The sequence below is a fragment of the Vicia villosa genome, linkage group LG5 (genome assembly GCF_029867415.1).
Source record: "Vicia villosa cultivar HV-30 ecotype Madison, WI linkage group LG5, Vvil1.0, whole genome shotgun sequence".
Classification (NCBI taxonomy): Eukaryota; Viridiplantae; Streptophyta; class Magnoliopsida; order Fabales; family Fabaceae; genus Vicia; species Vicia villosa.
The window spans coordinates 71,600,621-71,611,894 of NC_081184.1; the positions used below are offsets into that span (position 1 = coordinate 71,600,621).

General features: G+C 36.9%; 1 protein-coding gene and 1 long non-coding RNA gene across 2 annotated transcripts; one reads left to right on the top strand and one right to left on the bottom strand.

Annotated features, from left to right (window-relative positions):
• Positions 1 to 693: 693 nt before the first annotated feature.
• On the bottom strand, positions 694 to 2,037 carry LOC131604827 (uncharacterized). The gene has a single exon (XM_058877243.1). It carries the CDS (start codon positions 2,035 to 2,037, stop codon positions 694 to 696), a length of 1,344 nt encoding a protein of 447 aa, XP_058733226.1.
• Positions 2,038 to 9,928: 7,891 nt separating this feature from the next.
• On the top strand, positions 9,929 to 10,540 carry LOC131606736 (uncharacterized). Its single transcript, XR_009285009.1, has 2 exons — positions 9,929 to 10,145; positions 10,230 to 10,540. It is a non-coding gene; the product is annotated as an uncharacterized LOC131606736 (long non-coding RNA).
• The last annotated feature ends 734 nt before the right edge of the window (positions 10,541 to 11,274 follow it).

An 11,274-nucleotide genomic window follows, 5' to 3' on the forward strand; every position in this document is an offset into this window, starting at 1 on the left:
GATCTTCTGGATGAAATATGCAGCACTCAATAAAAAGTTTCCTAAACTGGTAAAAAGGATAAATCAGGAAACACAATTAATAAGTAATTACAGCTCATGCTGTCACACATGGATGTCATGACATCAATCATGACATTCCTTACAAAACCTGTATTAGCTCCACACATATATATGCAACTTGCATAAACACAATCAACCAAGTATGTTTTACCAATAATGCAGCCAACATGCAAAACACCTTCAATCTCCCCCTTTGGCAAATATTTGGCTAAAATGTCCTATCACACCATACCAGAGAAACACTTGCAGCGGATAATTAAAAAAACACAAGCTAATACAAATAAACAGCATACATCACCAGTATGCACATAGTGCTTAGACAAAAACAAATAGTGCACAAGAACAGCACAAGCACAAGCCACAAGAGTAGCACAAGCACAAACAGATCAACACAAAGATAAGCAAATATAATTGTTGATCACACACAACCATTATTCTTGTTGTTCTGGGGTGTCACATATTACTTCTCCCCCTGTTTGGCCACAAATGTTGCCAAAGCCAAAAAAACTCCTCGCGCAACGAGTTTAAATAAGTCCAAAAATAAAACAGACCGAAAAAATAAAACAGACATAACTAAATGCAACAGAACAAATCAAACAAAACAAAAATAAACACACTAGACTCTAGTTGCAACTACTGCTCAGAGTCAGAACCAGCTGAGGTGTCTGAAGAACCTTCTTTCTGAGAGTCATCAGCAGGACTAGCACTTTCTTCCTCTACTTCTTGATCATCTTTATCTCCCATCTCTTCTATATCTGCAAACTCCTCATTCTCATCCATTTCCTGAGTACGTAGCATTTGTTCAAGAGACATTTTTCTAGCTTCCAGTTCTTTGCAAGTCTCTTTTAGTATTGCTATGACTTCTGCTTTATAGACTGATGCTCCAGATTTGGAAGTTTCAGCTGATGTCATGACAATGTCTAGAACATGCCTTCCCTTAAACAATTTGTAATGGAAAGCCAAGGGACTTTCTCTTTTGCACACTACATCATGTTCGTTGAGAATGTTTGGATATTGATCCAGAATTATACCACTCAGGAGGGATGGAAAGGCAATTGGACCCTTAATACTGAAGCTTCCAGCATGCTTCATGGTTTGGTCAAAAATATATGCTCCATAATCAAACTTTGCCTTTGTTCCTACAGCATACAGAAATCTAACAAGCACAGTTGAGATAGTGGACTTGTGATTTGTTGGAACCCAATTAGCTGCTCCTATTTTGTGAAGCATTGCATACTTGATGCTCAGCTTACTTGCAGTTAGCTTCTCTTTCATGGGCCAGCTTTTTACCTGCTTGGCTGTGATCACTTGACATACTTGGTTGTCTGTTACTTCCAGCTCAGTTTGAGCTTCATCTGGTCTTCCTAAGAATTTATTAATCACAGAAGGATAGAATGATACACGCTTACCTCTTACAAACACCTTTCTGTAGTCTGCACTTTTGCTATTGCCACAATCTTCAGATAGGTTTTCCACAAATTCTTTGACCAGCTTCTCATAACATTTGGGAAGATTGCACACAGTTTTTAGCAGTCCAGCTTCTTGAATCAGCTCTAGGACCTCCTTGTTTTCAAGAGCATTTGGAGCCAATTCCCTTTCAACATCTAATCTCTTTTGGAAAACATATTTCAATCTGCTGACACTCGAGGCATAATGGAAAGACACATTATCAATGGGAACTTCATGGATGTTAGTAGCAAGGTTACTGGTTGTAGGCTTCTTCCTTGATGAAATGTCAGGGACATTTACTTCAACATCAGATTCAGGTTCAACAATTTCCCGCTCTTTTTTTTTCTTTGGAATAACCCTGCTCCAAGATTTTGAAGGACCAACCCCTTTACTTTTGGTAACAGCTTTGCTCTTGACATGACCTGCAGATGTACTCTTCTTCCTGATAGCGTCTTTGGCAGGGTTGTTCACTTGAGTGCTCCCTTTTGGTGATCCTTGAACAACAACTTTGCCTTTTCTTCTTGTCATTAGCCTGTTGGCTACACTCGGATTCAAGGAAGTAAGTAATTCGTCTTCAAAGTACTCATCTAAATCTACCACATTAGTGTCAGTTTCAGTGTTGGCCTTAGGGTGCTCATTATTTTCAATGTCATTGACATCCTTGGTGACATTGGTATTCTTAGTAACCCCTTGCTCAACCTTGTTGATTTATAGGTCACTATCCACGGTGTGAACAGCCTCATCCTTATTGGTGTTATTCAGGGGATCAGCCATTATGGTTTGAAGTGGAATAGATATTCCAGGCACTTGATGATTCTCCTTCAGAATACGATTAACAATCAGGGTAATTTCACTATCGACATACTTGGATCCTTCTTTAGTAAGTTCCTCCATGGTAGCAGATGCTGAGGATTTGGTACCCTTGTTGTGAATACCCTCCTTGGGTCGTTTTGCATGAGTCGTTTTAGGCTTTGTGGCCTTTACTTCGTCACTGCTAATCGTCCTTAAAGGGACAGACTTAAGGACCCTATTAGGGTTAGAGGACTCTTCCGGTGTTGTTGAGTCTGAAACGGGAGATTCATTATTCGATTGCTGAGACATTCTGAACCTTAGAGAACCAGAACTTGTTTCACACTTGTGAGAGCAATAGAAGTAAATCAATCTCAGAGAGTAGCTAGTAGAACTACTAGGAAGGTTTTTCGTTTTTAGAATATTAGGGGATCGAGGGGGCTTTATATGCACACTGAGTGAGGGAAATTTCAAAATATGGATTTTGACAAAGCCCAAATAGTATTCCCTCATGTTGGTTAATTGCTATAATAAGATTTGGTAGCAGATACCCACCATACCCTTTTCTGTCATATTGTCTTTAGATGTTGTTGCAACATTCTCTGTGACATTTCTTTCAGACAATCCTTCAGGATCATTGCTCACATTTGACTTTTCCAGTTTTCTTTCCCGATCTGTAATGTCCATCATAAGGCTTACTCTTTCCTCCAAAAGAAATCTATTGATACTTCTGTATTCCCTTACTTTTGCACACAGTTTCTCATTCATTACATATGTCTCAGAGAAGCCAGTAGAAATTTCAATTTGGGTGAGTTCTCCAAGATAGGATTCTTCATCAGATTCATCAGACTCATCAGATTCATCAGATTTGTGTCGATGAGTTTCTAATTCGTCTTTGATCATGGAGTAGTCAGAGGGGTGGACAGGTGTGTCAGGCTTCCATAGATAACAATTATCCTTAGATCTAAATCCCTTCATGACTTCCTCATTTGCTTCATTAGTGATGATGCACTCATTTTTGGTGAACCTAGCATTAAATCCTTCATCACACAACTGACTGATGCTTATAAGATTTGCAGCCAGTCCTTGCACAAGTAGAACATTGTTTAGATTCGGAATACCCACCATTTATGTCTTTCCAACACCTTTGACTTCTCTTATTTCTCCATCACCCAGGTTTACATAGTTGTTTCCTTCTAGTTTGAGATCTACTAGAGAGCTCTCCCTCCCAGTCATATGATTTGAACAACCACTGTCAAGGTACCAATCTTCTTTTGTTGGCCTCCTTAGAGAAGTGTGTGCTACCAGAGCAACATTCTTATCTGCCCATCGTTGCTTTTTGTAGTTAGAATCATGGTCAAATTTGACTTGTTGAGTTCGGTCTGGAAATCCAAATAGTTTGAAACAAAATGGCTTTATGTGACCAAATCTTCCACAGTGATGACACCTCCATTTCTGGAACCTTTTGTTTGAGAGCCTCCCTCTTCTGTTTCCTTGAAGTTGTGACATTTGGATTGACATCTGGTTAGTCACACATGTTTTGGATTCTATCCTCCTGAGTTCAGAGATTAATTCCTCTTTAGTCACAAATCCCACTCCAGACATGTCTCCTGATCTTTGTCCAGATTCCAGAATTTCTTCTAGAGTATCAGATCCATTATTCAGCATTTTGAATGACTTGGTCATTTGATCAAGTTTGTGGTTTAACATGCTTGCTTCACTACTGAGGGAGTCTATTGTTACAAGATGTTTAATCTTTTCAGATTCTAGATCTCTTATGATCACCTCTTCCTTCTCCACTTGTTTGCAGATTTCAGCATTCTCCCTACACAACTTCTTGTACGAGGCAGCTAGTTCATCAAAGGTTAGCTCGTCATCACTGGAATCATCATCATATTCATAGATTCTTGTTGAAACTGTGACATGCTTTGTAGTTTCCTTTTCTGAATCTGAGTCTTCGTCAGACCAAGTAACAGTCAGTCCTTTCTTTTGCTCCTTCTGGTAGGTAGGACATTCAGCTCTAATGTGTCCGAATACTTCACATCCATGACATTGGACCCCTTTCCCTAGTTAGGGCTTCTCCTCAGCTTTGAATCTTTTGCTCGAGTCATATGTCTGACTGATGTCATAGGAAGTGTTCTTGACATTGGGTCTGGACTTCTGATCAACCCTTTTAATAAGTCTGTTGAATTGTTTTCCAAGCATGGCTATGGCGTCTGATAAATTCTCATCACTTATACCATTGCTTTCTTTTGAATCATCACCTGTGTTGGTGACAAACACAATGCTTTTGTTCTTCTTTTCAACAGGCTCACAGATGCTTGACTCAAAGGTTTGGAGAGAACCAAGAAGTTCGTCCAGCTTCATGTTGTTGATGTCTTGAGCCTCCTCTATGACAGTGACCTTCATATCAAATCGCTTAGGCAGTGATCTGAGGATCTTCCTTACCAGTTTTTCTTCAGTCATTTTCTCACCTAAGGCTGTAGAGTTGTTTGAAATCTCTCGGACATTCATGTAAAACTCATAAATGGTTTCATCCTCTTTCATCATGAGATTTTCAAACTTAGTGGTAAATATTTGAAGTCTCGACATCTTTACCTTAGACGTACCTTCATGTGCTGTTTTGAGAATATCCCAAGCTTCTTTAGCCAGCTCACAGTGTTGTACAAGTCTGAAGATGTTTTTATCAATACCATTGAATAGAGCACTTAGGGCCTTGGAGTTTCTCAATGCTAACTCTTCTTCAGATTTGCTCCATTGAGTTTCAGGAATTAGAATAGTGGTTCCATCTTCCAGAAGTTTCTCAGGATGTTTCCATCCACTTTCAACAGCTCTCCAGGCCTTGATGTCCATTGACTTAATGACTGGTACCATGCGAGGTTTCCAGTAGTCATAGTTAGAGCCATCCAGGATAGGTGGTCTGTTTCCAAACACTAACAGTTCCTTCTCCATAGTACCAGAATTTAGTTATCCCTAGATCTCACCCAGATGTAAACAGGCAGGGTGTCTACTCTGATGCCAATTGAAAATTCTAGTAACACACGCTCGATGTTAAACTGGATGTTATGACATCCACAATTACGCTGCATAGACAATAATAACAAACAACATAAAACAGTAAAGAACACACAGAATTATTTACCCAGTTTGGTTCAAACAACCTACTCTGGGGGCTACTATGCCAGGGATGAAGTCCACTATTAACAGTATCAATTCAGAGCTAAACTCCCAGTTTACAACTCCTCACTTAATCACTACCCAACGACCCTTCTACCTGGGTTCTACCTAGATATGGAATATCTCCATTCCACTCCCCCTCAATCATAGCAGTGATAACACATACACAATAAACAATTACAGATAGAAGACACACTTCAAAAATACACCTTGATCTGCTTAAAAGCTTCAATCAAGAGACACACACTCGTGCTTAAAAGCTTAGAGTGACACAACAAAAACATAAACTAACTCCAATGCAATCATCAAAGATAATAGCATGGATCACAAGAGACAGTTACAGAACAGCCGTTCTTCACAAAATACAATCTTCTGTCTGCGTTCCAAATTAGGATTGCAGGTCTTTTTATAAGCAGTCTTGGGCCTTGGGCTTTTTTAGAAACACATTAGGATCTTCTGTCTGTTACACAATGTGCTATCAATAGGATCTTCTGGACGAAATATGCATTACTCAATAAAAAGTTTCCTAAACTGATAAAAAGGATAAATCAGGAAACACAATTAATAAATAATAACTGCTCCTGCTGTCACACATGGATGTCATGACATCAATCATGACATTCCTTACAAAACCTGTATTAGCTCCACACATATATATATATATACAACCTGCATAAACACAACCAACCATGTATGGTTTACCAATAATGCAGCCAACATGCAAAACACCTTCACATATGATTAACACTATTAGAGTACTGGTCATTTCTTAGGGAAGGAAACTTCAGTGGAATTATCACAATAAATTTTCAGCGTCTTAGAAACATTGTCGACAAGTCCAAGTCTTGAAATAAAGTTTTGTAACCAATTACCTAAACTGTGGCCTTAAAGCAAGTCATAAATTCAGCCTCCATATTTTGTTTAAGATTTTCCATGATATTGATCCTCCTAGCAAAAAATACACATAATTAAATGTTTACTTTCTTGTACCTATACAGCTAATAAAATTTGAATATGAACATCCAATCACTTAAAGATAATCAGATCTCATATAATTAAGCATGTGATCAATCGTCTCTTGCAAATACCTTAATATCTTATTTCTATTCATGTTCCAATTCATTCTTTAGACATTATATAAGACTAAAATTGTCTCCTTTATATATTGGAATGAGAGAAGCTGAACATTATCCATTCTAAACATCTTTAAAACTTTATCGATATATGTTTTTAAGACAAGCCTAACAATCTATAATAACTACTAGTGTTTTTCCAACAGAAAATTAATGGTTGCTTTTTCAGCCGCGAAATTCTATAGTGACCAATTTTTACGCTTTTTTGATCACTAAACGCTAACTTTTTTTTGTAGTGATCTCATTTAACAAACCTAGTTCATTATATTGTTGCAATAAAAATATGATCAACGTATAAAACTAAAACAATAATGTAGCGGGGAAAATCTGAGATCGAAGCCCTAAATTGACTCGACTCAATATTTCAGTGAAAGTCGCCACCGCGCTTTATTGTTTCCAAAGGAAATGGGAAAAGAACGAAAAAACCCAAAGTTTGTTTTTAAAACAAAAAGAGATCTTAGGAACGGGTGTTGATTATACAAGGGGAAGGTTTTAAGCACCCCTCATATCTGTGGTACTCCACAGGAACCTTTTTGAAAATCTGTGTTTATAAAAAGATGTTGTGTGCGGAAAGAAAAGGGTTTGTTTGATTTTTAAAATAAGCTCGGCAAGACTATGTCTTGTGCCTACATACCTCCTCGGTGCAATGGAGAAGTCAGAGCTAATGTAGTTCCGCTTTTAAAAGCGTTTGAAAAACATTTAAAAGGAATAAACACGTTTACCATCGTCGGGGCGAATACTCAGCCATTGATCTTAAACATGAGATCGAACGAATTCTTTGCGTCACTAATGAGAGAAGGGCGCCAACTCGGATAAAAATCGACAAGTATGCCACTAGCTCTCTCACGTGGAAAAGATTTCGTCGTGTCAATCAATATTAAAATCGTGGGGCATCGCAACTAATGACAATGATTAATTGTGCTTACTTTTTGAAAGAAAATGCCAACAGAGGCTAAATATAGTTTTTAAAGAAGATTTTAAAAAGGATTTCAAACATAAGAAGTTTTTTAGAAAAAGAGAGGAGACTTTGAAAATTTAAGAAGTGGGAGGAGATGAAGAGGCTATCCTAGTGCGAGAAAATAAAAGTTTAGGGAAAAACGATCTGACCAAAATAAGAAGTCGACACTTGACACATTGAGTCAAGGAAGAATTCCCATCCTTTGGACTACCCACACAAAACCAAAATTACCACTTAGGGACCAAAATGAACTTGCAAATCTTCGAAGAATCACATAAGTTTCTGACAGAAATCGGACAGAGTAACGGTTGCAAATGGGCGAAATCCTTATCTTAGTGCTTTGGAATTAACCTTCAAAGACTTTTCGAGGAGATACCTACACACATCACAACAGCAATCCAACCAGACAAAATAACAAGCAAGATAATAGTCAAATAATGATACACAGTCCATTGGTCCTTAAGTGTTTTTTAGGTTTCATCTTGTTTATTAATGTTTTAGCATAAGAGTAAAGTATAGTCCAAGTGGACAAAAGAAAAATAGCGGAGAATAAATATGACGTCCAAATGGACAAAATAAAAATAGCAGAAAGTAAATATGATGATATGATGAGTATAAGAGCGGTAAATATAAAGGACAATATAATAAAAATGCGGAAATTAAAATTAGTCGTTAGTTGTTAAAGATAACCATCTTGAAACTTGTCAAGTATGTTATCAAAGTTAGTAAATAAAGATTAATAATGGAGGAAGGATGAATTCGGATTTGAATCAACCACATACAACTTCCTTTTCATTTTTAATCTTTTATCGATTCGGGACAAAGAAAAAAGAAGGATAGATGAAGAAGAAAGAACAAAAATAAAATAAGAAACTAATATATAAAAAGAAAACACAAGGTAAAAAACAAAAAAAAAAAAATAATAAGACATATAATGATAATGGAGGAAGGATGAATTCGGACTCAAGTCAACCACATACGACTTCCTCTCATTTTGCTCTTTGATCGATTCGGGACAAAGAAAGAAAAAGAAAGATAGATGAAGAAAAAGAGCAAAAATAACATAATAAGCTAATAATAAAAACAAGGTACAAAATAGTAAGACATATTTTTTGTGAATTTTTTTTCATAATTTTTAGACTAAAAACAGAATTAATATAAAATTTCTAAAGTTAGAAACTAATTAAAATGAAAATAGCAATATAAAATAAAGCAGAATAAATTCCAGCCATCTGATCTAGTCAACTTCAACACAGCATTGACATCGGAAGGTCCAGATCAAAGTACATAATTAGTACAGTAGGCAAAATATAGAGAATCAACAAATTGTATCATCTTCTCAGGTGTGGACATGTGGCTCCGATGGCCACTTGTCACTCATCCAACAAACCGGCGCGCATCACAAGGAGAGGAAGAAAAGAAATTCAAATTTTAGAACAACTTTTTCTTCTTACACAGTAAAACGTATCATCATTTTTCAAAGAAGAAGAAAAGTCAATAAAAGCTATACTTAAAGGTGCATTAAAGCCATGTGTGTGTCAGGTTTTGAAAACAAAAGAAAAAGATTCTCTCTTACTATTATATTAATTTTCGGTACACACCAAAAGTAAAAGATAGAGGGAGCCATTAATTGAAACCAAGAGAGGAAATAAAATCACATTATTTATTTTAAAAGAAGAAACAAAGAGAACTCTCTCCTCTCTTCTTATCTTTAACGGAAAAAAAACAAATAGTAGAAAAACTCAAAACACAATCAAACTGTCAGTAGCATATGAAGAACAAAAAGGGTGGAGAAGATGAACACACGGCGGAATAGATGGAGGCTCACGGCGGCTCAGCCGAAGCTTCCCGGCGGCCGGAGACCATTTTTCCAGAATCGGAAATTTTTCACATCATCTCGCTCGGTTTCGTCCCGCGGTTACAAATCCGAAGTTAGTTTTACAAAAAAGTTAATCAAAATTAGTAGATCTACAAAGAAGTTTGAAAGTTCTAAACTTAAAATGTAGCACAATTAGTGCAAGAATCACGAAAGTAAAGAGGAATTCGGGTTCAGAAGATGGAAGGCAACCTTTTAGTGTCAAGAACTTAAAGAACGGCGGAGGTTAAGAGCTCCGGCGCGGTGGTTCAGTGTTTTCCGGCGAGGGAGTTTGAAGTTCCGGCGAGGATTTTTGAGCTCAGGTGATTTTTTGGTATTTGTTCTGATTTGTCAGTCTGAAAAGGTCTGAGCTAAAGGTCCCTTGTGTCAGTCTCAATCAATGCTTTTATAGAGTCAGAATTCTTGGGTTTATGCTGAGTTTCCTCTTCTGGGTTTTTTTTTGATTTGAAATCGGTTCCTCTTATCTTGCTAAGGCCCATACGAAAATCTCTTCTTCAATCCCCAGTTTTTTATTTGCAATGTTTTTTTTTTGCAGTTTCTGAAAAGAGCATTGGGCTCAAGTTGTGACAAACTTGGATCGGGAAGTTGTGGAAGTCCAATTTGGCTCTGCAACCTAAATCCGAAAATCATCAAGTTATTCCAATTTTATTTTTTTGCACTCGTGTTGCTTGGATGCTGGATGGGCCTGGATTTGTACTTTGGTGTATGAATGATTTTTGTTGAAATTATTAATTCTTCATTTTTCTCATTTTTTCATATGATGATGAGATGTGAATTTTTCTTGAAGGAGGAGGTGAACCCGATGCCAAACCATGAAGCTTAGAAGAAAATGGTAGACTTGTGAAGTTGTAAACCAAGAGTTTTGCCATGAATTTGTTCTTTGAATCTTAGACCATAGGAAATCTCAAATTATGCTTCTTGTAGGATAAGAAACTTTGTAATTTGGTATAGGAACCTTGAATCCATCTTGTATTTTTGAAGCTTTAACTTGAAGAAAATTGGATTCTTTGAATGGAATGAGGACTCTTGTTTTGAACCTTGTAATCCTTGAAGTATTTTGGAGTTGAAACTTGTATGTTGAAAGACATTGAATCGAAACCCTTACATTTTGAATGTAAACTTTGAATTCAAATCATGAATTAGATTGGTAGAGTTTCCTTACAATCTTCAAAGTATGGTAAAGAATATTGACCTCGCTTCAAGCAACAAAATAAATCTCTTTCCGTTTGATTTTGAATTTGTGAATCTCATTGAAAGAATATGAATGTCTTTAAATTTTCAAGCGACTTATGATTGAAGAAATCCATTCCAAACAACCCACTTTGCATACCTTTCTCAAACCTCAATTAGAAACATCACCTGAACTTCTTGATCCTCTAACTCCATCTGATAAAGAAACAAAAGTAAACAAGACATATTTTTTTCGAATTTTGATTAATGGTTAGTGAAACATAATAGAAATAAATAATAAAGAACGAACAAATAGGTGTTTGGTGATTCCCCTGAAGGTGAGCTAGAAAAGAAATAGGCACTAGAGAACCTCATAAATGATCTTGATGTGATTTAAGCAGAGCCTGAGATGCGGGATCTTAGGGTCAAAAATTGGGGTATGACAGATGCCCCTATTTAAGTTTCTTCTATCCGGAGATATGAAGATTGAAATCTTCGTCTCGACGCGATTGAAGAGACTTAAATACAGAATACACAATTTTGACCCTAAGATGCCATGCAATGCTTATGATTATGAATGTAATGCACATGACTTCCATGAGAGGGAAACAAGACACCACTAGGGAAAGAAAACAGATTCCGCTGGGGGAACGAGACTTTGC